The sequence below is a fragment of the Stegostoma tigrinum genome, chromosome 4, assembly GCF_030684315.1.
Source record: "Stegostoma tigrinum isolate sSteTig4 chromosome 4, sSteTig4.hap1, whole genome shotgun sequence".
NCBI lineage: Eukaryota > Metazoa > Chordata > Chondrichthyes > Orectolobiformes > Stegostomatidae > Stegostoma > Stegostoma tigrinum.
The window spans coordinates 48,052,265-48,079,942 of NC_081357.1; the positions used below are offsets into that span (position 1 = coordinate 48,052,265).

The 27,678-nt window shown below is 42.7% G+C and overlaps 1 protein-coding gene across 1 annotated transcript; it reads left to right on the plus strand.

Moving 5' to 3' along the window:
* The first annotated feature begins 9,103 nt into the window (after positions 1 to 9,103).
* Positions 9,104 to 26,102, plus strand: LOC125452736 (G-protein coupled receptor family C group 6 member A-like). Its single transcript, XM_048531488.2, has 6 exons — positions 9,104 to 9,513; positions 13,226 to 13,529; positions 18,633 to 19,499; positions 20,571 to 20,774; positions 23,965 to 24,085; positions 25,134 to 26,102. The coding sequence occupies exons 1-6, from the start codon at positions 9,296 to 9,298 to the stop codon at positions 26,087 to 26,089; spliced, it is 2,670 nt and encodes an 889-aa protein (XP_048387445.1). The 5' UTR covers positions 9,104 to 9,295; the 3' UTR covers positions 26,090 to 26,102.
* The last annotated feature ends 1,576 nt before the right edge of the window (positions 26,103 to 27,678 follow it).

The window sequence follows — 27,678 nt, forward strand, 5'->3', positions numbered from 1 at the left end:
TAACTTCGGTTTCTTCAATTTTTTTTGCTTTGCATCAAGATTCCGTACCTAGGTACCATATGTGGCGACTTGTAAACTTTTCACTGTACTCATGTGAGAATGTGACAATAAACGTCATTCATTCATAGAAATCTACTCTTACTTTACCTCTGATCCTTGATTATCTGACTTAACAGTTTGAACCATTCCTTTACTCTTTCTCTGCTCTGCCACTTTACATTTGTACTTTTTACATCTCTCTTACTCCTTCGACAGATCTCAAGCAGAGCATGCTGTTGTGTCTCTTTGAGCCTTGTGTGTTCTTCTAGTCTGACACATCTGGTTCTTGGCGGCTTGACTTTCCAGTTTGGCACAAAGCATGATAACTACTTGTGCAACTTGAAATCTGGGTCACACATGAATCACAAGTACCACTCCAAAACTTCCACAATAGACTAAATAATGGGTGTTTGCAACACGTCCAGGCACATAGTGTGAACTGCTAAAATCACTCAAACATTTTTAAAGCTGTGCCAAAGGATTATTTTTAAATCAACCCATCCTAACCTTACAGCCTCCAGACCCCCTCCACCCGCAGGATGACCTCTTCAAATCTTGTTGACATCATGCATCAAGGTTTCTAGTGCAGCATTTCAGACCTTCAGGCCACACAGTCTGGACTTCTGTGCCACGTCCACAATTTATTTTGGTTTTTACCCCTATAAAATGTTTTGACTCCTGCTGCAGTCAGCATACATAACAACCTTAAGAAGTGCAGCCTGATTTTAAGGATAGCAATCCGGTTTTAACTGGCGCAGGCTAACTTTAAGTGGTCCTGACACATTAACCTGTGTGCTCTGTAGACGTATGCAACCACACAACAGCAGGTTCAGTACTAGCTGCAGACCGCAATTATAAGCTGGCAGCTCAAAGTTTGCATGACGTGTTTATCACATTGAATGGTCGAGGGGCAATCATGCATTGTGATTCTACTGATCCTTTTTGAGGGCTATCCAATTTAGTCCACAATCAATGTTCTGTAGCAACTAATTTAGTTGAATTCAAAAAGAACAAACTTTGCAAACTACTGCCCCAGGCTTGGGAGGGTGAAGCACACAGAATCTAGCAAATGCCATATATTTGCAGATGATATTTCTATCATAAGAAACTTAATAAGTGAAATGTTGTTCAACCAGATTTTCTAACTTCTACATATCTTCATAATGAGATTTTAGATGACATCAAAGATATTAATGAAGTCTAAATTCTGATCTGCTAACAAAAACTCAATCTACACCTTTCTCCTTTACAAGATGATTGCATTGAAATCACAAAATACAATAATGAGAATTGTGTATCACTTCTTTTTAATGAAGCAATAGAAAGCCTTACCACTAAATGATGGAAAAAAAGGCAAAACTGCATTTGTTCTCATAATAAGCCATCAAAACAGCAAATAAAATTTAGCGTTTGTGTCAAAACCAACTTTGCAAAGTTAACAAATAGGAAAACAATAATAAGTAAGGAAAATATATTATTGCTCAGCTTGTGTAGCATTACCAATGTGCTAACTGTGAAATGGATCCAAAACAGATCTAGCACCTCAAAACAGGGCATCAATGAGTACTATAGGTAAACAGCAACACCAACATTGTAATCAACCACAAACTCTAACTTCGTGGCTTGGAATATTCCCCGCTTTACCATCCGAACAGGGGTTCGACCCCAGGTTTAATGAAGAAACCTCACAGCAAGCCAGAACACTTCGGGCATACCTAAAACTGAGACATCAACCTGGTGAAACAACATCATTGACGATATTTATTCTGAACAGCAGAAGTAGCATTCAATAGACAGACCTAAGTGAAGCAACACCCAATGTATAGCTCAAAGCTCTGCAGTCTGCTTTATTCTGTCGTAATTGATGGTGAGCAATTAAAGAATTAACAGGAGTTAAAAGGCTTCACAAATACTCCCCTCTCAATGATGGGAAAGGCCAACACCCTACAGTACAAAAGACAAGGCATTTGCAATCACATTCAACCAATAATGTTGACTGGATGATCTATCTTGGCCTCCTCCTGGGGTCCCCAGCATCAAAAAAGTTGATCTTCAGACATGTGATATTTAGAAACAGCTGAAGGCATGCAAGAGTGAGCGTGGTAGACTATGAGCCTTGGTGGGAGGTGGATGCAGTAGCAGAAAGAGTGACACTTAGCTTGGCAGAACACAAAAACTCATTAAAACCATTAAAAATTAAAAAATTAAAAATCATTAAAACCAAGCGGAGGCTTGGGGACCGCTTTGCAGAACACCTCCGCTCAGTTCGCAACAAACAACTGCACCTCCCAGTCGCAAACCATTTCCACTCCCCCTCCCATTCTCTTGATGACATGTCCATCATGGGCCTCCTGCACTGCCACAATGATGCCACCCGAAGGTTGCAGGAACAGCAACTCATATTCCGCCTGGGAACCCTGCAGCCATATGGTATCAATGTGGACTTCACCAGTTTCAAAATCTCCCCTTCCCCCACTGCATCCCTAAACCAGCCCAGTTCATCCCCTCCCCCCACTGCACCACACAACCAGCCCAGCTCTTCCCCCCCACCCACTGCATCCCAAAACCAGTCCAACCTGTCTCTGCCTCCCTAACCGGTTCTTCCTCTCACCCATCCCTTCCTCCCACCCCAAGCCGCACCCCCAGCTACCTACTAACCTCATCCCACCTCCTTGACCTGTCCGTCTTCCCTGGACTGACCTATCCCCTCCCTACCTCCCCACCTACACCCTCTCCACCTATCTTCTTTACTCTCCATCTTCGGTCCGCCTCCCCCTCTCTCCCTATTTATTCCAGTTCCCTCCCCCCATCCCCCTCTCTGATGAAGGGTCTAGGCCCGAAACGTCAGCTTTTGTGCTCCTGAGATGCTGCTTGGCCTGCTGTGTTCATCCAGCCTCACATTTTATTATCACAAAAACTCATTAACTTTCTTTCGGTTGGACATTCCTCTGATATCACGCTGTTCCAGGGTGGCAGTTTCAGACTAGGTTACCAGGCTCAGTCTCCTTTGGTGGTCCAAAGGAAAGAGAATGATCCTCTTGCCCATCATCATACCCACCAAGAGCTCCATATGCCTATCAACAAATCACTGAATCGACTTGCCTCTGTCTACCATTTTGTGGCATTTCACATTTCAAGGGCAGTCCCGGGTTGGCAACAATTGACCTGGTGCTCTGCCAGGGTTCAAATATGGGTGCCGCCAGTGAGAATCCTGGTAGGTCCTGGCAGTGGGGAGTACTTAAGCTGCTGGCAAGCACAGTATAGTGTAAGACTGGCATTGTAGAGGCATGGAGCATACCTAATAAGGTGAGCAGCATAGAGCTCTGTGAGGTAACCCATAGAATCAGACATTTTATGAAGACTCCCAAAATTAGCGCTTCACCAATTGTTGGTAAACTTCAATTTAAGACTGCAGAGTGCCTGATTCCTCCAAGAAAAATAAGACGAATTTTGATTTTCATTTGTGTTGGGGCTGCAACGCTGAAATGCTGTAGTTATCTTGGTGAGCGATTTCAGAGAAATTACATATCATGAATTGTCAATAAGCAGTGTAACAGATCTGTGTAGTGCAGAGGTGCACGTCAACACTTTTCACACAGATATGATTTACTAAGCCAGAATCTGTATACAATAAGTTCAGAATCATATGATATTGATTCTTCCCAAGTTCCACTCAACAGTGCATCTCTAGGATGGAACGTTCTGCTGATGGGAAGTTCTGGTCTTGCAGTTCTGTGGGTCCAGGATGAAAGAATAGGCTCTTGATTCGTGCTACACCCACAGTGCTTGATCCCTGCTATAACTTAACTGGAGCCTTGTAAATACTTGACAAATGGGTTACTATTATTTTACTTTGTTTGCATAGTGCCATAGTTTAATGCATTCTCTTGCATTATAAAATTGGCCTATTATGCCTTCAGCTGCGCTCTGCATGCCAAACCTTTTATAATCTGTTTGAATAACCGAGCAGATTTGTCCTCTTCTAACTGAATCAATTTGCATAAGTACTGTCATGACCAAAATCGAGAAAGCAGTATATGTTCTAAATTTTTAAAATATTCAATGTATCTTTTCCAGATTTTTAAGTATTTAAAAGGAACTCAGACATAGTTCCTTGATGTCTCCCTCTATTATATGAGCTATGAGATTGTATTTTTGTGGTAGGCGTGCAAATACCCTCGTCTTCAAATGTCGCAAAATGGCACAATGTACAATGCCCTCATAGGACTAAACCTCGATCGATTTCAGTCCAAAAATGCTGATCTAGCCATAAGAAGAGGAAGTTATGATTGTGGTTGCTGCCTTTTTATATTACATCTGCTTCTTGCTCTTAGCTACACACAATGAATAAATAAATCTTCCTTACTTAAGATTGCCCTTCTTATGGCCATATTTAAAGCCATAGAGTCATACAGATGTACAACACGGAAACAGACCCTTCAGTCCAATCATCCATGCAGATAAAATGTTCTAAATAAATCTAGTCCCATTTGTCAGCAACTAGCCTATATCCCCCTAAACCCTTGCTATTCATGTACCCATCCAGATGCCTTTTATATGTTTTAATTGTACAGCTGCCACCACCTTCTCTGGCAGCTCATTCCATACATGCACCACTCTCTATGTAAAAAGCTGTCCATTAGGTCCTTTTTAATACTTTTTCCCTCTCACTTTAAACCCATGCCCTCTAGTTTTGGACTCCCCAAGCCTGCAGAAAAGACTTTTGGCTATTCAGCCTATCCATGCCCCTCATGATTTTGTACACATTCATAAGGTCGCCCCTTGGCATGAGACACTCAGGGAAGGTATCCCCAGCTTATTCTCCCCCATAGCTCAAACCCTCCAACTCCAGCAAAATCCTTGTAAACCTTTTCTAAGCCCTTTCAAGTTTCAATCCAAGGATGTGCAGGTTAGGTGAATGGGCCATGCTAAATTGCCCATAGGGATGTGTAGATGAGGTGGCTTTTCGAGGAAGGAGTCTGGGTGGGATGCTGTGAGGTTTGGTGTGGACTTGTTGGGCCAAAGGGCCTGTTTCCACACTGTAGGGAATGTATGATTCTCTGAAGATATGACAACATCTTTCCTATAGCAGAGAGTGCAGAACTAAATGTATAAATTTATAAAGCTTCCTCAGAACCTTGTGGAATAATCAGTTTGGCCTTGTTAATCATAGCCTGACAGCTTCTGACATGAGGATGCACACTAAGTGTCGGCTCGCTGGAACTGTAGTCAAGAAACATGCCAACGGAGCTTCTCACGTTCACTCAATCCATTTTTATGCAAACCAAACACTTCTTTAGAAACCGAACAAAGTGTGGTCTTTATTTTTCTAAACAGAAACATCACAGCCACTTTTTCTTGCAAAAGTAGCAAGTCAGTTGAAACATTCCTTTTCTATAGCAGGTGGAGAAGCAACACGAGAGCGCAAGATATCCTCACAAACTACCTTAATAGTGCTGAGAAAAAAAGACTTCATTTTTTATTTATAATTGGACCTTTAAGCACAGTTCAGTGGTTTCAAATGTTCTGTATATTAAATAATTAATCGTTCCAAATTCTTCAAAATTTACAAATAAAGTCCTGAGCCATGTATGAGTTGACATATTTTGGACGAGAAATATTTCAAAATACTTTCTTTGTTTAAATGGTTTAGAGTTGACCTTTTTCGTACTGAAACATGCTTCACAGTCTCATTAGACAAAATACGTTGGCTTGTTATGGGATGGGAAGGTACAGTTTTGGATTAATTCTGCAATCAGTATTGCTAAAAGTAGTTAGAGAAAGATCATTTTTAAAATTGGGAATGTTAGGAACTGACTTGAGCCGGCAATGAAGTCTTGTGCAATTCAGTTTTAGATACATTGCCAACGCAATTGGTTTTATTGCAGTTGCATTCAGTTTGACAATTAATTGATGTGGGCAAAATACTTTCTTAGGATCACGAAACCTTTAACAGTGGTTTTTCCTGATACACTGTATTGTAATTTTTTATTGTGTACTATAGAATATAGGCATGTTATCAACAAATTGGTTTAAATTGAAATCTCAACTGTCCCTACAATAGATTAGAATAGATTCCCTACAGTGTGGAAACAGGCCCTTCGGCCCAAAAAGTCCACACCGCCCCTTGAAGCATCTCACCCAGACCCATTCCCCTTTAACCCATACACCCTGAACACTACAGGCAATTTAGCATGGCCAATCCACCTAGCCTGCACACCTTCGGACTGTGGGGGGAAACTGGACCACCCAGAATAGTTACAGAAATTCTAATAAAATCAGTTCTACAATACACATTTTCCTGTCCAGCTGGCATGATTGAGGCCATTGCCAAATATGGTGTCTGTTTGAAATGATTCCTTTATTTGGACTTTGAACCTATTCTCCTTGCCTTTTATTTTAGATCAGTATATTGGGTTGTGAGGAAAGGCAGGAAAGTGAAACTGGGATTATCAAGAACAGCCAGAATCCCATTCAATGGTGGTGCAGACTAGACAGGTTAAGTGACCTATGACTATTATTATCTCATGATTTTACAGAGATTATGGATGGATTTAATGTTGAGAGTGGCTTCACTACACCCCAATGTAAATGACTGGATTTTATTATGTAGCATGGCTTAGAGGTCAAATGGCTGCACCATAGTCACGGCAATTGCCCAACAATTATTCAGAGGCAGAACTTCCAACTCTTCAGGGAGGGAGATTCAGCCTCAGGGAGATGCTACCCAGTACTCCAGAGACACAGTGCTCCAGAGATCCAGTTTCCAGAGATGCAGTGCTCCAGAGACCCAGTGCTCCAGAGATCCAGATATGCAGTGTTCCGGAGACACAGTGCTCTGGAGATCCAGAGATGCAGTGCTACAGAGCCTCATGGTCCTATGGTCAAAACAAACCAGGAACATGGTCACTGCAGCAACAAAGCTGGTCAAATCAACAGTCCTTGAATTGCCTTCTTGGACTAGTTCCTTCCTTTTTTAACTTCACTCTCTCTCTCAACTGGTGGTTTGTTCACTCTCAGATGGAATGCCTATGAAAAAACGTAACGCAGGGTACCCATGAATGCAGTGCATATGCACATAAAACATTGCATGTCATCATGCTATTCAATTGGAAAGCTGCCTGGAACTCTATCACTCATCACCTTTCAATTAAATGGACTCCATTGTCACTCAGAGTTGCTGAATGAATATCCAACATTTTAAAATCTCACTGTTTACATTTTACAAGCTACTGGAAGATTGAGAGTGAATCTGGTAGACTCCCAGCTTCAGCTATGACGTTCAGATTAACAAGCTGACAACCGTGAAATGCTATCCCCGGACCAGTGAGTCAGCAGTACACTGACCTGCACCACTCCTGTATAATAAGTTTTGTGATAAGCAGAGGTCAGCTCCAGCTCTGGGCCCAGACCATTCCCACTCAACTCTCTTTCTCCAGGAATATTATATGGCTTCATGAAGAGTTAATTATGTCAGAAAGGTTTATTAGAATTATCTGAGGAATTAACGAGTAGGACAGATAGAGGTGAAGCAGTAGAAGTAACGTATTTGGAATTCCAGGAGGTGTTTAATAAGGTACCACATGTTTGGCTATTTAATATGATAAGAGTCCATGACATTGGAAATAGTATATTAGCAAAGGTAGAGAATAGGCTAACACAGAGAGCTCGGATAAATGTGGGTATTTTCAGAATGGAAGCTATAGCTAGTGTAGTACTGCAGGTATTAGTGCTGGAGCCACTTTTATTTATAATATGTTAATGACTTGGATAAGGAAAGTGAATGCACTATAACAAACATTGTTTGTGGAACAAAGTATGTGGAAAGGCAAATACTGAGGATGACACAAAAAGTTTACAGAGGGATAAATCAGTTAAATCAGTGGGCAAAAAAGCACTGGTAGATAGAATACAGTGTGAGTTATGTGCTTTTGCTGGAAGAACAGAAGAGCTGAATATAATTTAAATAGACAAAGATTGCATAAAGCCACAGCACACAGGATTTGGCAATCCTCAAGCACAGATCATAAAATGTTAGTATACAACTTCAGAAGGTAAGAGGGAACGCAAGTGGGAGGTGGAATTTATTTCAAAGAAAACTGAAAATACAAACAGGAAAGTCTTGCTAAAACAATGAAAGCTACTAGTCAGATCAAAGCTGGAATATTGTGTACAATTTTGGGTCCCTTACATAAGAAAAGAAACATGAGTATAGAGGGATTGTTTTATGAGTAGAGGTTTAGTCAGTTGGGCTTGTACACTTTAGAGCTTAGATGAATTAAAGGTTACCTCATTGAAATATATAGGATTCTCACGGAATTTGACAGCAAGTTGCCAGAAAGTTGCTTCCTTTTTTGGGAGATTCTAGGATGAGAGGGTATAACTACAGAGTAAGGGATTGCCCATTGAGGAGGAACTTCTGCAGCATTTTAAGACTTTTTCAACAGCATCTTCCAAACAGTGTCCTTTATGGCATGGAAGTACGGACAGCAGGTACAATGGAACACCATCACATGCAAGTTTCATTTCATATGACACACCATCCTGACACAGAAATATATAATTGCTCCTTCACCATTGCTAATTCAAAATCTCCGATTCCCTTCCCAATCACATTACAGCTTTACCCACACCGATGAATAGCTGCATTTCAACAAAGTGGCTCACCAGCATCTTCTCAAGGGCAATTTGTAATGGTCAATGTATTCTGATGCCCACGTTTTATGAATGAATGAAAATAAACCTTAGACCTCACTGCTAATTACACACCACAGGAAACAATGGCCACATCAAACACTTTCAAATAAGCATTTAGGTTTCATACACAGGTGTACAAAAACTGAGCATGAAATAATTTATATTTTATTCATTTTAAAATTACAATACCAACTATTCAAGTCTCCAGTTACCTCTGTCTTGAACTGCTAAACAGCCTAAAAATAAAAGCAGGAAGTGAGAGTACCTTAGGGAGAAACCAAACATGTTAATTAGGCAGGGAAGTTCCTGGTATGAACTCATCTGTCAGAACGATATTTCATATCTTTAAAAGCAAAAGAAACTCCTTGCAGAGAATCAGTGTGCTGCAGAATAACAACAGCATTGGAAGTTTCTGAGATCAAAACAGGTAGCTGCTTTAAATTGTTTCCAGTCTTCTCAGTTAAAAAAAAGCAAATGGTATGATATTGAGAAATATAATTTCTTCTTAAAGGTTTTTTTTTCTAGTTATATTTAAGTTCTTATTTCGTTAGTTTTTTTTATGCAACTAAAATTTCTTGGAACCATGTTCACTGTGAAAGCTGCCTATGTTTGGGCCTGTCTTTTACTTTACTGCCCGGTGAAAGCTTGTGATACAGTTGATGACCTTATTGGAGCCAAAAGCCAAGGAGACATCACTATTGGTGGAATCTTTCCAATCCATGGACTCGTGGAAAATGTAAACACTGGCAATAAACCAAATGCAGAAAAATGCAAAGTGTAAGTGTTTCATTAGTTGTTCCTTTCTCCTGTAAAATCATTACAATTTGTAAACCAACATGGTTTGGAGGTTAAATTTCAAATGACCGTATGTTTCTTTGCTATACAAGAAAACTACACTGGTTAAAAAAAAACTGGGTATGAGATATGGGATAATGGGAACTGCAGATGCTGGAGAATCCAAGATAACAAAGTGTGAAGCTGGATGAACACAGCAGGCCAAGCAGCATCTCAGGAGCACAAAAGCTGACGTTTCGGGCCTAGACCCTTCATCAGAGAGGGGGATGGGGTGAGGGTTCTGGAATAAGTAGGGAGAGAGGGGGAGGTGGACTGAAGATGGAGAGAAAAGAAGATAGGTGGAGAGGATAGTATAGGTGGGGAAGTAGGGAGGGGATTGGTCAGTCCAGGGAAGACGGACAGGTCAAGGAGGCGGGGTGAGGTTAGTAGGTGGGAAATGGAGGTGCAGCTTGAGGTGGGAGGAAGGGATGGGTGAGAGGAAGAACAGGTTAGGGAGGCGGAGACATGCTGGGCTGGTTTTGGGATATAGTGGGGGGAGGGGTGAACTGGGCTGGTTTTGGGATTCAGTGGGGGAAGGGGAGATTTTGAAGCTTGTGAAGTCCACATTGATACCATTGGGCTGCAGGGTTCCCACGCAGAATATGAGTTGGTGCTCCTGCAACCTTTGGGTGACATCATTGTGGCACTGCAGGAGGTCCACGATGGACATGTCGTCTGAGGAATGGGAGGGGGAGTTAAAATGGTTCGCAACTGGGAGGTGCAGTTGTTTATTACGAACTGAGTGGAGGTGTTCTGCAAAGCGGTCCCCAAGCCTCCGCTTGGTTTCCCCAATGTAGAGGAAGCCACACCGGGTATAATGGATACAGTACACCACATTGGCAGATGTGCAGTTGAACATCTGCTTAATATGGAAGGTCATCTTGGGGTCTCGGATGGGGGTGAGGGAGGAGGTGTGGGGGCAAGTGTAGCACTTCCTGCTGCTGCAGGGGAAGGTGCCGGGTGTGGTGGGGTTGGAGGGGAGTGTGGAGCAGACAAGGGAGTCACGGAGAGAGTGGTCCCTCTGGAAGGCAGACAAAGGTGGGGATGGAAAAATGTCTTGGGTGGTGGGGTCGGATTGTAGATGGCGGGAGTGTCGGAGGATGATGTGTTGTATTCGGAGGTTGGTGGGGTGATATGTGAGAACGAGGGGCATCGTCTTGGGGCGGTTATGGCGGGGGTGGGGTGTGAGGGATGTGTTGCGGAAAATGCGAGAGACACGGTCAAGGCCCTCTCCCCACTGCATCGCAAAACCAGCCCAACCCGTCCCCTCTCCCCACTGCATCCCAAAACCAGCCCAGCCAGCCTCTGCCTCCCTCACCTGTTCTTCCTCTCACCCATCCCTTCCTCCCACCCCAAGGCGCACCCCCATCTACCTACCAACCTCATCCCACCTCCCTGACCTGTCCGTCTTCCCTGGACTGACCTATACCCTCCCTACCTCCCCACCTATACTCTCTCCACCTATCTTCTTTTCTCTCCATCTTCAGTCCGCCTCCCCCTCTCTCCCTATTTATTCCAGAACCCTCACCCCATCCCCCTCTCTGATGAAGAGTCTAGACCCAAAACGTCAGCTTTTGTGCTCCTGAGATGCTGCTTGGCCTGCTGTGTTCATCCAGCTTCACACTTTGTTATCTTGGGTATGAGATTTTTTCACTTTATTACTAGATTTCAGAAGTAAATTTGTGCAGTACTATTTTTACTTAAAGAAAACTGTTTTCACGTTTGTACTTCTATTTTCACAACAAATATCAACTCCAACAGAGTCGTAAAGTTTTACAGCCTGAATACAGGCTCTTCTTTCCAACTTGTCTGCACAACAGGATATCCTAAACTGATTTAGTCTTATTTACCAGCATTTGGCCCATGTCAATCTCAACCCTTCCCATTCATGTTTCCATCTTCATGTCTTTATTAATGCTGTAATTTTACCTGCCTTCACCATTTCCTTAGGCAGCTCATTCTATACAAGCACCAAGCTCTTTCATAAAAAGTTGCCCCTCAGGTCCCTTTAAAATCTTTCCCCTGTCATCTTAAACCTATGTCCTCTAGATTTTGACTCCCCTACCCTGGGGAAAAAAAGATTTTACACACCCGTATAGGGTAATCCCTCAGCCTACACTGCTTCACGGAAAAAAGCCCCAGCCTATTCAGTCTCTCCCTATAGCTCAAGCTCTCCAATCCAAGCAACATCTTGTAACTCTTTTCTTAACCCTCTCATGTTTAGCAACATCTTTCCCACAGCAGGGAGACCATAATTGAATGTAGTATTCTAAAAGTGGCCTCATCTATGTTCTGTATAGCCGCAACATGATATCCCAACTCCTATACTCAATGCACTGAACAATGTTGGCAAGTGTGCCAAACACCTTCTTCACTGCCCTGCCTACCTTCAACTCCACTTTCAAAAACTGTGCACCTGCTCCTTTAGGTCTCTTTGATCAGCAAAGGATCCCAGAGCCCTACATTAAGTGTCTAAGTCCTGCCTTGATTTGCCTTTCCAAAATGAGCACCTCACATTTATCTAAATTAAACTCCATTTGTCACTCCTGAGCCCATTGGTCCATTTCATCAAGATCCCATTGTACTCTGAGGTAATCTTCTTCACTGTCCACTTACACCACCTATTTTGGTGTTCAACGCAAACTTACTAACCAGAGGGCACAATTTATAAATTTGAGAGGACCAAAATGAGGAGAAATAGGTATCTTTTTTCTTCAGAGTGTTGTGAATCTTTGGCATTCTCTAATCCAGCGAGCTATGGAAGGAAGCTCTTTCAGTATGTTTAATGCAGAGGGTGACAAATGCTTGATACTAATGGCGTAAAGGGTTTGGGAATAGTATGAATAAAAGTCGTCAAAGTATTCAATTAGCCATGATTGTACTAAATGACAGAGCAGGCTCAATGCAATGAATGGTCAGCTCCTGTTCCTATGTTCCTAATAGACTCCCTCTCATAAGCAAAAACAAAAATTGATGAAAAACTCAACAGGTCTGGCAGCATCTGTGGAGAGAGAAACAGAGTTAATATTTTGAGCCCAGTGACCTTTCTTCAGAAATCTCACTCTTGTATGACTTTCCCCCTTCCCACCTTGGATTTGTCTGCAGTTACATCTCTTATGAAAAAAACACAGCTGTTGTGTCCATATGCCCTTTGTCACAAATTACATGCCTGATAAACATTGTTATTGACATTAACAATTGACTATTAATCTAGATGGGCATTGTCACAATTTAGCCTTTTTTTCCAAAAGCTCAAATATTATTTTTCATGGAATCCCTACAGTGTGGAAACAGGCCCTTTGGCCCAACAAGCCCACACCGAACCTTGGAGCAGCCCACCCAGAGCCATCACCGTAATCTACACCTCCCTGAACACTACAGGCAATTTAGCGTGGTCATTCTGCCTAGCCTACACATCTTTGGACTGTGGGAGGAAACCGGAGCACCCAGAGGAGCACACAGACACGGGGAGAATGTGCAAACTCTGCACAGTCACCCGAGGCTGGAATCCAACCCAGGTCCCTGGTGCTGTGACACAGCAGCACTAAACACTGTGCCACCATGCTACCCGTGTGTATTTTTGTGTATTGAAGTATCAAGGAATCAATATGATGATGTTTAAATATTAAACTTTTTAATATTTCTTCTTTTAAAGATTTGACATTCAGAGATTTATCTGGCTCCAGTCTATGATACACACTATTGAAATGATTAACAATTCTACCCTACTACCGGGTATTAAACTTGGATATGAGATACATGATTCCTGTACAGATTCCACCAGAGCTGTGATGGCTGCAATGAGGCTTCTTTCCAAGACAAATAGCTCAGAAAATTGCGTGGAGGTTCGATGCAATTACACAGATTACCAGCCAATTGTAAAAGCTGTTATAGGAGAAGTTTATTCTGAGCTGTCGATTCCTATCGCAAGAATATTTAATGTAGCACTTATGCCGCAGGTATGTAAAGCATTACTCTTGTGCAACACTTTTCCCATAAGGATCTTTGTATTTCTCTTCACAGGTATCACTAAGTATTTGCAACATAGACAAAAGGTCATTCACTGCAAGACACCCACATTGGTGTTTATGTTCAGCATAAGCTGCTCCCTCTCTTGTTCATTGAACTCTGTCAACATATCCTTCCCATTCCCTGCCTCCCACATGTTTGTCTCTGCTCCCCTTGAGTGCACCAGTGCCATTCACTTCAACAGCGTGTTCCATGTTCGCATACATTCTGGGCAATGTAGGTTCTCCTTAGTACCTATCGCCTTTCTTCCTGACTACGTTATATTTATGGTCCTAGTTGTGGTTTTGCTTTCAAGTCATCACCCTCAAAGTCACTTGTTGTCCTGATCTGAAACTGCAGATCTGCCTATAAGAGGCGGCAGATTTCAGTGACCATCTGTTTTGTGGCTCAGAGTCACCTCATATACTGTTCCTAAATGAGGTTGCAACTGGAGAAATGCCTCCTGGAGGCCCTGGGTGAATATGACTTCCTGATAAGAACCTTTTGGCCCCTCCTCTTGCCATATCTTTGAGCTTTTTTTTTCATTCCTGGTGTTACCACCACACAATCTCCATGTCATGCTTCCAGAACAAGAAGGGGACAGAAACCGCAGTAACGTTGAAGTGAGAACTAAGGTTGTCACCACGCGTCTTGCCATTTCTTAGAGGTTTAAACAGCAGTAGCACAAGCACTTCTTCTAATTGAGCACTAGTCAGTAGAATCAGCCCTTAAGCTGAAAATAGTTGACTTTAGATAGAGGGTACTTATACTTGTAATTGCCAGTTCGCCCAGGGCTGCACTGGTACTATCCCCCATCTCTGCCTCCGCGACATCAATGATTATTCGGTGCTGCCTCATGCTCCCTCGAGGAGCTGAAATAGTTCATCCACTTTCCTAACACCTTCCACCCTGACCTCAAGTTTACCTGGATCATCTCTGATACCTCTCTCTCCTTCCTGAACCTCTCTGTCTCCATCTCTGGTGACCACCTCAAAACCAACATCTGTTTCAAGCCCACTGACTCCCACAGCTACCTAGACCACACTTCCTCTCACCCACCTTCCTGCAAGAATATGATTCCCTACTTCGAATTCCGCCACTTCCACCCCATCTGCTCCCAAAATGATTCCAGCCTCAGGTGACTGTGTGGAGTTTGCTCATTCTCCCTGTGTCTGCGTGGGTTTCCTCTGGGTGCTCTGGTTTCCTCCCACTGTCCAAAGATGTGTAGGCTAGGCAGAATGACCACACTAAATTGCCTGTAGTGTTCAGGGAGGTGTAGATTACGGTGATGGCTCTGGGTGGTCTGCTCCAAGGTTCGGTGTGGGCTTGTTGGGCCAAAGGGCTGTTTCCACACTGTAGGGATTCCATGAAAAATAATATTTGAGCTTTTGGGAAAAAAGGCTAAACTGTGACAATGCCATTCTAGATTAATAGTCAATTGTTAATATCCCAGATGCCCTCATATTTCAAGGACGCAACATCCCCCCCCTCAGTAGTCGAAAAACCCTTGGCTGTATCTCTTGAGTTTCCCACACCTCTGCCCTCATACCCCTGCCCTGCAATAAAAACAAAGACAAAATCTCCCTTGTCATCACATATCACCTCAATAACTTCTGGCTTCAACGCATCATTCTCTGCCACTTCCGCCACCTGCAATCTGACCCCACTACCAAGGATATATTCCCCTCCCTACCCTTATCTGCTTCTAGAGGGTCTGCTCTCTCCATGACAGCGTCGTCTGCTCCACACTCCCCACCAGCCCCACCACACCCGGCACTGTTCCCTGCAACTGCAGGAAGTGCTACACCTGCCCCTACACTTCACCCCTCACCCCCATCCCAGGCCACAAAAAAACCATCCACATCAAACAGATGTTCACCTGCACATCTACTCATGTGGTTCACTGTATCTGCTGTTCCCGATGTGAATTCCTCTATATCAGGGAAACTGATGGCTTGGAGACCGCTTTGTGGAACACCTATGCTCGGTTCATGACAAACAACAACACCTCCCAGTCGCAAACCACTTCAACACCCCCTCCCACTCCATGGTGACAAATCCATCTTGGGCCTCCTCCAGTGTCACAACGATGTCACCCGGAAACTGGACGAAGAGCACCTCCTATTCTTCCTTGGAAGCCTACAGCCCAATGATCTCAATGTGGACTTTACTAACTTCAAACTCTCCCCACCCCCGACCTCATCCCAAGACCAGTCCTACCCCATTCCCTGCCTCACTGACCTGCCTGTCATCCCTCCCACCTATTGGCTCCTCCCACCTCACTGACCAAACCCCACCACTACCTACCTACACTCACCTTTTCTAGCTTCACCCCCGCCTCCTTGATCTGTCTGTCTTCTCTCCCACTCTATCCGCTCCACTGCCTACCTGCTATCACCAACACACCCCACCCCTTTTATTTCAGAGCTCCCTTCCCCTCGCCTATTTTTAAAGAAGGGTCCCGACCCGAAATATCAGCTTTCCTGCTCCTCCAATGCTGCCTGGCCTGCTGTGTTCCTCTAGCTCCACACTGTGTTATCTCAGACTCCAGCATCAGCAATTCTCACTATCTCTGACTGTCTACAGCTAGTTTGGAGAGCAATTTTTATGCAAATTCCTGCAAGTGTTTACATAAAGATAATGAAGATGATAGATGTGAGATGATTCCTGTGCTACATGTGATACAACTTGGAAATAAGGTATAAAGATTCACAAGTCATGCCATGTGTATTGTTCATCCAAATCTGCTGTGGGTTTGCATATCAACAGTGGTATGGCAAAACAATCATTGTTTTGATCGCGCTTAAATACTATCTCATATCTCATCAAATCTATTATAAGGTGAAATACACAATTTTTCTATCCCACTCTTGAAGAAACTACCCAATTCTTTTTTCAGTTTTAGATTGTTACCTCCTAAAAGAATTCTTAGAACTTTGTCAGGCATCATTTCCTCTTTGTGAGGCTGAATTGGCTCTGCTTGATCATATTACACATTTCTTAATGCTCTGCTATTATATTCTTAATAACAGACTCCAACATTTCTTAATGAGAGACGTTAAACTAATTTGGACTGCAGTTGTATGCTTTCTATGTCCCTCCTTTTCGAAATAGGATGTTACATTGGCAGTTTTCCATTCCTTTTGGACTTCTCCAGAATCTGAGAATTCTTGAAAGAAAATATAAGTGTATCTCTGTCGCTGCCTCCTGGGATGCAAGTTGTCAAGTCCGGGGGATTTATTGGCCTTTTTTTGCATTAGATTCCCTAGTAACCTTACCTTTAGAATCAAATAGAATAGAATATCCTGTGTACAGAAGTACAGGAGCACAATGAAAAGTTTTGCAATGTCACCTCTCATGGCACCATCTTAGGAATAAGTGACTATGTATAAATCTTTGTTACAAAAGAGGAATAAAAAAGAAAATCTGTTTCATTAATTTATGTTGTTAGAAGAGTAAATCAGAAATAAGATAGAGTTAAAGGATTGGCATTACATCAAATAAACAAATTACAAATTCACATTACATTGCAGGAGCTCAGCATAGGTACTTCCACATGTGGTTTGACTGGTCATGCCAGACCCCAGTCCAACAACCATCCCTTCTGCACCAAGCTTCAAGGTTTTCCTTCAAGGACTCGCTTCCCCGCTCCGGCCTCCACCGGGGACTCGCTCCCCGCTCCAGCCTCCGCCTGGGACGCACTCCCCGCTCCGGCCTCCGCCTGGGATGCACTCCCTGCTCCGGCCTCCGCCTGGGACGCGCTCCCCGCTCCGGCCTCTGCCTGGGACGCGATCCCCGCTCCGGCCTCCGCCTGGGACGTGCTCCCCGCACCGGCCTCCGCCTGGGACTCGATCCCCGCTCCGGGCTCCGCCTGCCACATGCTCCCCGCTCCAGGCTCTGCCTGGGACACGCTCCCCGCTCCAGCCTCCGCCTGGGACTCGCTCCCCGCTCCGGCCTCTGCCTGGGATTCGCTCCCCATGCCAGCCACTGCTCCGGGACTGCTTCCCGGCACCAGCTGCTGCTCCAGGACTGCTTCCCCTGTGCTAGCCGCCGATCCAGCATGGATGGACTTAATTATGTGGAAAGTTAAGTAGAATGGGCCTGTACCCTTTTGAGCTTAGAAGAGTGAAAGGCAATTGAAAAATATTCAAATGTATAAAGTTTGGGGCCTTGACAGGGTATATATGGAGAGATTATTTCCCCTTCTGAGAGAGTCTCAGTATACAGCATACTCTCAGGCTTAGGGGCCACCCAATTAAGACAGTGGTGAATCTGTGGAATTCTTTACCATACAGAGCAATCAAGGTTGGGGTCATTAATGATGCTGAAGGCTAAAACAAGCAGATTTTTAATCCACGGATATGGGGAAAAGACGGGAAAGTGAAATTGGGGATTATCAAATCAGCCACGAAATTGCTGGATGGCAAAGCAGACACAATGGATCAACTGACCTACTTCTGTTGTGACATCTCATGGTTTCACAGTAAATAGAGTACGAGAAGCATAGGATCATTCCTCCAGACAGATTGAGAGTTTTCCCACCTGCAACCAGGTCTTACTTTCTGGCTGACATGCAGGTGCCATTCTGTTAAAATCTTTACCTGATGCTAAATAATCTCTGATTGTCAAAGGATCGCCAAAACTGAAAAAGTTTAATATATATGTTATGAATTATGATTGTAACAAATACAGAACTAAAGTGAGATTATGAGAGAAAAAAAGCAGAAATTAATGAAAAAGATATTGAGAGTTGGTTATGCCTAGCCCAGTCCAAAAAAAAGCTTACAGAAACATTTATGATTGTAGCCATGATTCTGCATGACCGAGGCCAGATTTCTTGATATTAGCTATTCCTGCTAGGTCCGTGGATGACTCCTGAAAGTAAACAGGACTCCACATGTAGGTGAAGGAAGCTCCAGCCATGTTTCTACTGGGAAATTTATAGAGAAACTACTTCCATTCAAAGTCAGATGTGATCTCAGAAATGTTCTTGCCCCGCATATGTTTAGCAGAACCTTTGTTGAAATCTTTCCTTTATTCTAACTGTTTTACAGATAAGTTTTGCATCTTCTGCCGCAATCCTTAGTGACAAGTTGCGATTTATGTCATTTTTACGCACTGTTCCAAGTGACATCCATCAAACAAAGGCCTTGGCTGAATTTATTAGCAACTCTCATTGGAACTGGATTGGGGTCATTGCAACAGATGATGACTATGGCAAATCTGCAATGACTGATTTCATTTCAAATACACAACAGCTCGACATTTGTATTGCTTTTCAGGAACAGATTTCATCATTTGTTGGTAGCAGACAGCATGATGAGGCAATACAGGCCTTGGTTTCAAAAATTGAAGCTACTCCTAACGCAAATGTTCTTGTTCTCTTTGCTAAATCACAAATTGTCGTTAAATTGCTGAAGGAAATAGTTTGGCGTAATATTACTAAAACATGGATTGCCAGTGATGCCTGGGCCATATCCAGAGCTGTTGCGTCAATGCCAAATATTAAAAAAGTTGGAAACATATTTGGCTTGGCTTTCAAGATGGGACAAATTTCAGGTTTTTCAGAACACTTAAGGAACCTCAAGACACGACCTGGGGCTGTTAACAAGTTCATTGAAGAATACAGGCAACTTCGTTTTACGTGTTCAGAGGAATCCCACGATGTTACAATGACAAACAAGTCAAGCTCAGAAAACTATTCCATTTCAGGTTCTTTGAAACCAGCATCTCTTCATACTTGTACCAAAATAAATGAATCTATTGAAGATTTTAATGACGATTATTTGGTTCAAAATATTGAGCCAAGTGGCACATATGCAACATACCTAGCAGTTCAATCAGTAGCTCATGCTCTGAGGAATCTTCTCAAATGTCATGAAGGAACATGCCAAAAAAATTCCAATTTTGCTCCATGGCAGGTAGATACTTTACACTAATATTATTTACTTGCAGGAAATTATCCTTATAAAGTAATTGGTAAATGTCACTGTAACTATATAGCAGAGCAAGGAGTGAGCTGGCATACACGCCCTGATATCAGGTTAACTTTTGTACCATTACATTGGTGAATGATAACACTGAAGACTGTTATTCTTTCCTACTGTAGCTCCTGGACATATGGTATTTGATTAAGGTTTAATGGCTCATCAATGCCAATTCGAAAGGCAATGGCTTTTGAAAAAAGACATCGTCCAAAAAAATACTGTTAATTCTTAAGCAGACATTATCTAAATTTGGAAAGAATGCTTTGCTGCTTCTTGCCAAATTTTTCAGTCAGCTAATCAACCTGTGAAGAAACTTGTAATGTTTCTTACATTGAAAGCATTTCATAAATGCAAGTATTGCTTATTACACAGTATGAAAGTGAAAAAAGGCTCTGAAAATTGCTACATTTATTGGTTTCATGTAAAATAGCTTTTCTTCAGCCAGTATGCACGGATACCTTTTAAAGGTAGAAATGTGATCTGTGTTGCCATAGGGATTCCATATATGCTTCACAACTGAAAAATAGAAATTATATAGGTGGAAGTAACTAATTCGCTTATCAACAAAATATGGGATTCACCTTTGCTGTAGGCTTCAACACAAGCTAGGTGGCTCAGTGGTCAGTACTGCTGCCTCACAGCACCAGGGGCTTGGATTCAATCCCACCCTTGGGCAACTGTCTGTGTGGAGCTTGCACATTCTCCCTGTGTCTATGTGGGTTTGCTGCGGTTTCCTCCTACAGTCCAAAGATGTGCAGGCTAGATGGATTGGCCGTGGTAAATTGCCTGTAGTGTTCATGGATGTGTAGATTAGGTGGGTTTGGGGAATGGGTCTGGGTGGGATGCTCTGAGGGTTGGTGTGGACTTGTTGGGCTGAAAGGTCTTTTTCCACATGCTAGGCATGCTATGGACGAGTAGTAGTAAAATATAGTTGTAACTGATCTCTGAATGTCCAATCTTGCCTAAAAGACAGAGTATAATAATTATTGACCCCTTTTTTGGTAGCTACTTGAAGCACTGAGACAAGTGAATTTCACTGAAGTGGGGAAACCATTTTACTTTGACAAATCTGGAGATTCCGTAAATGGATACAACTTAATAAAGTGGATTACGGACAAAGGCACAGTACAGTTTAAAACAGTTGGAGAGTATAATGTTCTAGATAGAAAAATCTACATTAATGACAAGACTATCAGAAACATTACAGAGGTATGGATTTATGTTTTCTTGATGTGCTCAAGATTTCCTCTGTACCAATAAATATCGTCAGTTTTAATAAAATCGGTTGGTTATTTTACAATGCAGGTACTTAAAGTACAAGAAATTATAAGTGTCCTTTCACCTTGTTACATGCCTTATGCTGAAATGCAAAGTAGCCAAGCAGCATTTTGGCTCAGATGCTCCAACCATGGTCAGAACCCAATTGCTCACATACCTTTGGATATCTTCTGTGCTTGAAACTCTTGGACCTTGTTATGAACCTGTCAGAAACCCACAAACCCACCAGTGAAGAAGATCTTTGTTGAAATCACATCCACTTTTGCAACAGTTAATGATGTTATTGTCCAACAGAGAATTGAGAAGCCTCGGCGATTCCTGTGAAAACTGTGTTACTGGAGGGGGAAGGGTGGTAGGTTTAGGTTGCCCAGTCAGTAAATTCAGTAGCTCCATCATGTGATAACAAGGTGTACAGCTGGATGAACACTGCAGGCCAAGCAGCATCAGGGGAGCAGGAAAGCTGACGTTTTGGGCCTAGACCCTTCTTCCGAAATGGGGGAGGAGAAGAGGGTTCTGAAATAAATAGGAAGAGAGGGGGAGGTGGATAGAAGATGGATAGAGGAGAAGATAGTTGGAGAGGAGACAGACAGGTCAAACAGGTGGGGATGGAGCCAGTAAAGATGAGTGTAGGTGGGGAGTTAGGGAGGGGATAGGTCAGTCCAGGGAGGATGGACAGGTCAAGAGGGTGGGATGAGCCTAGTAGGTAGGAGACAGCGGTGCAGCTTGAGGTGGGAGAAGGGGATAGGTGCGAGGAAGGACAGGTTAGGGAGGCGGGGACTACATGGGCTGGTTTTGGGATGCGGTAGAGGGAGGGGATATTTTGAAGCTCGTGAAATCCACATTGATACCATTGGGCTGCAGGGTTCCCAAGCGGAATATGAGTTGCTGTTCCTGCGACCTTCAGGTACCATCATTGTGGCACTGCAGGAGGCCCATGATGGACATGTCGTCTAAAGAATGGGAGGGGGAGTTGAAATGGTTTGCGGCTGTTAGGTGCAGTTGTTTAGTGCGAACCGAGCGTGGGTTCTCCTCTCCACCAATCTTCTCCTCTATCCATCTTCTATCTACATCCCCCCTCTCTCTATTTATTTCAGAGTCCCCGTCCCCTCCCCCATTCTGAAGAAAGGTCTAGACCTGAAACGTCATTCTTCCTGCTCCTCTGATGCTGCTTGGCCTGCTGTGTTCATCCAGTTCTATACCTTGTTATCTCAGATTCTCCAGCATTTGCATTTCCTACTATATCTGCTCCATCATGTGGCTGTGTTGCCAGGGGAGGAAATGAAGGCTTAGGATTGCCTGGTCATCAAAGGCCCCAGGTACAAAGGTGGGAGGATAGTGTCAAATCCAGAAGTGGAGAGTTCATGACTAAGGCAATTGAATGTCATGTCATTTCTGTTGTTGAGGTATTAGATCTGCTAGGTGGAAGGAGCCTACAGGCTAACAAATATAGGGGGGGGGGAGGGGTTATGCTTCTATAAGGATAAGGCCTAGAGAGTGGAAGGTCAGCCTGTGATCGTCGTTTGTCAGATCCAGCCTGCTGGAAGGAATGTTCAGCCAGAATTCTGTTGGGGATAACGAATAATGGGTCTTGGTGGTGGGGCTGGAACTGGATGTTGATGGTCAGGTCAGTGTAGGGAGAGGGTGGTTTAGGTCCATTGAGGTGAGGGATGGCCATCTGGTCAGGAATGGTTGTCAGGGATCCAGTCCATGTCCAGTTGGGGGGAGGGAGGGGTGCAGAGTAGATTTGTGACCCTCTAACTACCCCTGAGTAAATATTGAACTTGACTGAGTTAGACTCTCAGTGGGTTCCAGACACAGGGCGATTTTATCAGAAAAGTCAGTTTACCGAACAATTCCCAGCTGGATCAGAGATGCTGGATGATCCTGATGTGCAACTCCAGTCCATGCTGCTCCCATGACACCCCACCCACGGGAGCATACCACAGCAGTGTAAATCATCAGGTTTTACCTTCAAACTCAAACTACTATCGTCCTAACGTCCTCATGATGTCCACTGAGCAAAGCGACCCACGGTGATTTACTCACACAGATTGACAGATAGCACAGAAATTTGGGTGTCACATAGGAACTGCTCTCTGTTAGTAAAATGACTCAGAACAGGAGACAGTAAACCTACATAGAAGGGGGACACTGCTCTTGTCTTAAATGAAAAGTGAGAGTAGCTTTCAAGAAAAAAAAGGACATAACCGGCCATATCGTAACCTCTCCAGATGCAACCAATGAATCATTTTCAAGTGCAGTCACTGTTTGGTGCTGTATAGGCAAGTACAGACAATTTTGCACTGAGCAAGCACCTGCAAATAAAAATGAGATAATAACTAAATCATCAGGATTTGAAGTTGATTGCATGAGTAATCTTGATCAATACAGCAGGAGAACCCACTGCTTTTTGTTGAATAATATAACTAGATATTTTTGCATCCTCCAAATCGGACAGGGTGATCTTTGCTTGGTACTTTATTTTAAGGAAGTCACTTTTCGCAATCCAAAATTCATTATTACCACGGTGATTTGTCAGTTTATATTGCAGTTGTGTTATCTTGAAATACAACCTTCTGACTTTAGGGCAAAATAAACATGAAACTTAAGGGACAAGTAATGCCGGAAGTTGTCCCTCCTACACGCGTTTTGTTTACGTTGCTTCAGTCCCAACTTGTTACACTAACCTATGGAATTGCAGCTGCTAACATCATCACACAAGACTGAAATTGAACCTCAATCCGAGCTGTGATCATATTGCCTAAATATGAGTTGCAAAATTTGAACTTATTACTCTGGTTGCAAATGTGTACAGGAATGTGAAAAAAACCTTCAAACAGAAGACAAAATTTGTGATTGTTTATGGAGTTATCATGTAACAACACTAGGTATATTTAACCACTCCGCTGTGAATGTTTGATAAGATGAATTTCTAAAAAAAATGACTGGAAGGAATACTCCTAACATCGCAATAAGCAAAATAAAATTTGTCCATAGTGCAGTTTCTAAAAGAAGGTGACCCTGATGATTGTGGAAGAAATAAATAACTTTTGAAATCTGCCAACATCACATGAAGGTAATGACAGTCTGGAAGAATCAGCTTATGATTATATTTCCATAGGCTGTATTTTCTAACTGCACAGTATCTTGCAAACCTGGACAAAGGAAGACCGTGAATTCCTCACAGACCTGTTGCTATGATTGTGTGCCTTGTGCAGAGGGATACTACTCTGTAGGCTGGGGTAAGTGCTGTGTTTTGTCACATGATGCTCTCAAATTGCTATCAAACCGATCTCTAGAGTTACAAAGATTTAGTTTTGAGCAAAAACTGCATATCCGATTTTATTTGCTCTAATCTCACTTTCCTGTTCTTTGTGTTACACCTTTTCAAATGTTTATCTAATTTCCTATTAAACGTTGGCTACATTGTAATTGTCAATTGTGTAATGCACTTCATATACTAAGAGCCACTTACGTGAAAATTTCTTCCGAATGTTATCTTTATGTTTTGTTAATAGATCGTAATTAATGCTTTATTGTTCCAAATTCATCAAACTTCGTAAAATCTCAGGAGTTCAAACCAGTTAGATTTAAAAATATCAAGTTCTGTACATAAGTCTAGTGTGAATTTTCAGGCTGACATATCGGTAGACGGGAGGGGGAAGGTATCGAGTAAATCTGTATAAAATGCGATTTGGGACTTTTTACAACATAATCAATATGTGAAATCATCAGCAAGGCATGTTAATGGAATAAGGACAGGCAATTCCCGGGTTGTGAGCATGTTCCGTTCCTGAGTCTATTTGCAAGTCAGAACACAATGCAGGACAATACAACGATAGTAGGAATTGCCGAAGGGTCTAAGCCCGAAACGTCAGCTATCCTGCTCCTCTGATGCTGCTTGGTCTGCTGTGTTCATCCAGCTGTACACCTTGTTATCGCAGGACAATACAAAGCCGCTGTTTGCAAGGACAGGAAATGACTTTAAAATTCCACCCTTGAATGGAATTGCGTTCATAAATCTGAGTGTTCACTCATCAGACCTTCATAGACGCAGCGACCCACTGTATTCGCAGTGCAGATTGTTTGTCGGAGGTGTTATGCGCACGTTTATTTAGTAATCTTGGGATAGTAATGCCATTATTTGTACAGAATATAGAGATCGTTTAAACAATACAAAATGTGAAAGCAATTAAGACTATTTTCTGCAAATATTATAATTTCATCTGTATTGTTATATTAATTTGATTGCTTTGGATGTCTAACAAAAGATATTTTAATTCATTACAGATGTGAACAACTGTTTGAAATGCTCAATCGACCAGTGGTCTGAAGCAGGAAGTTCAGTGTGCTTTAACAGAACCACGCAATTCTTTAAATGGAATGATGGATTTGCGATTGTCCTTATAGTTTTTGCTTGTTTGGGTGTTATTTTAATACTTGCAGTTGTTATAATGGTTACGCTGAATTTGAATACGCCCCCAGTTAAGTGTATTGGAGGTATGTTCTGTTATGTAATACTCTTCTCGTTGATCCTTAGTTTTGTCAGTACTGTTTTTTTCATTGGTGAACCAACAAGTTATGGCTGCTACATTAGACAGCCCCTGTTTGGCATAAGCTTTACTATTTGTGTTTCTTGGATTTTGATCAAATCTTTCAAGATCGTTCTGGCATTTAAGTTTGATCCTGTTGATCGTCAAAAAATGATGCGATTATATAAACCCATACCAATTCTGCTGACATGTAATGTAATTCAGATAATTATTTGTACACTGTGGTTGACACTTAAAGGACCCCGCTTTGTAAAAAGTTATGACATTCCTAAAATCATTCTACTTAAATGTGAAGAAGGCTCCAATGTGGCATTTGGCGTAATGCTAGGATATATAGCTGTACTTGCACTTTTTTGTTTCCAACTCGCATTTATGGGCAGGAAAGTACCAGATATCTACAAGGAGGCCAAATTTATCACATTCAGCATGCTCGTTTACTTAATTGTATGGATTTCCTTTGTCCCTGTGTATATTAACACCGACGATCAATATCTCCCAGCAGTTGAAGTAGTGGCAATCTTAGCATCAAACTATGGCATTTTATGTTGCCATTTCTTGCCAAAGTGCTACATTGTTTATTTTAGGAAAAATGCAAATACAGCCACTGGAGTCATGCAGCGTGTGAGTACATATCATCGAAATGCAGCTAATCATGGACAAAGTTCAGCCTTGGGTGAATCATTGTGGACTTAAAATTCACACGAACCTCCTGCGCAATAAGATGAAGAAACGGAAGCAGGCCATTCAGCCCATTGGGTTTGCTCAATAGCAGTGACCACAGACAGGAGGATTCAGGCCTATATAGGAATATCCCCTGTCATCTATCAATCCCTCACTTTAATGACTTAGCCATGACTACACTTCACATGGACCCACTTCTCTTGTGAATACATTAGAGCATGAACACAATCCAACCTACACGGAATCATAGATGGGAAATCAGGAGAGAAGTTGATAATGTTGAGAATGCCACCATTTTTGAGATTTTGATTTAAATTACACTTCGGCAAGGAATTTTTAGATTAGAAAGTAGCAAAGTTTACTCTTAAGTCCATGAAATGAAACACTGAATCTGAGATGCACAGTACAAACCTGCTGATATACTGATGAGGGACACGAGGCAGAATTCCCCAGTGAAGGACAAAGAAGGAAAGTTATGCACTGAGTCAGAGAAAATGGGTGACATTCTTAACGAGTACTTTGCATCAGTATTCACCAAGGAGAGGGACATGACGGATGTTGAGGTTAGGGATAGATGTTTGCTTAGTCTAGGTCAAGTTGACATAAGGAAGGAGGAAGTGTTAGCTATCCTAAAAGACATTAAGGTGGATAAATCCCCAGGTCCGGATGGGATCTATCCCAGGTTACTGAGGGAAGCGAGAGAGGAAATAGCTGGGGCCCTAACAGATATCTTTGGAGTGTCCTTAGACACGGGTGAGGTCCCAGAGGACTGGAGACTTGCTAATGTTGTCGCCTTGTTTAAGAAGGGCAGCAAGGATAATCCAGGTAATTATCGACCGGTGAGCCTGACGTCAGTGGCAGGGAAGCTACTGGAGAAGATACTGAGGGATAAGATCTATTCCCATTTGGAAGAAAATGGGCTTATCAGTGATAGGCAACATGGTTTTGTACAGGGAAGGTCATGTCTTACCAACTTAATAGAATTAAGGACGTGCAAAGTTGATTGATGAGGGAAAGGCTGTAGATGGCATATACATGGACTTCAGTAAGGCGTTTGATAAGGTTCCCCGTGGCAGGCTGATGGAGAAAGTGAAGTCACATGGGGTCCAGGGTGTGCTAGCTAGATGGATAAAAAACTGGCTGGGCAACAGGAGACAAAGGGTAGTAGTAGAAGAAGGGAGTTTCTCAAATTGGAGACCTGTAACCAGTGGTGTTCCACAGGGATCTGTGCTGGGACCACTGTTGTTTGTGATATATGTAAATGATCTGGAGGAAGGTGTAGGTGGTCTGATCAGCAAATTTGCTGATGACATTAAGATTGGTGGAGCAGCTGATAGTGAAGGGGACTGTCAGAGATTACAGCAGAATATAGATAGACTGGAGAGTTGGGCAGATAAATGGCAGATGGAGTTCAATCCGGGCAAATGCGAGGGGATGTATTTTGGAAGATCAAATTCAAGGGCGAACTATACAGTAAATGGAAAAGTCCTAGGGAAAATTGATGAACAGAGAGATCTGGGTGTTCAGGTCCATTGTTCCCTGAAGGTGACAACGCAGGTCACGAGGGTGGTCAAGAAGGCATATGGCATGCTTTCCTTCAT

What these genes read in the sequence shown, in the direction of transcription:
- LOC125452736 (XM_048531488.2), top strand. Translation starts at nt 9,296, where the DNA reads ATGCAACTAAAATTTCTTGGAACCATGTTCACTGTGAAAGCTGCCTAT. An exon ending in ATGTAGCACTTATGCCGCAG is followed by an intron (nt 13,530 to 18,632) that starts GTATGTAAAGCA and finishes ACTGTTTTACAG; the next exon opens with ATAAGTTTTGCATCTTCTGC. An exon ending in CCAATTTTGCTCCATGGCAG is followed by an intron (nt 19,500 to 20,570) that starts GTAGATACTTTA and finishes CTTTTTTGGTAG; the next exon opens with CTACTTGAAGCACTGAGACA.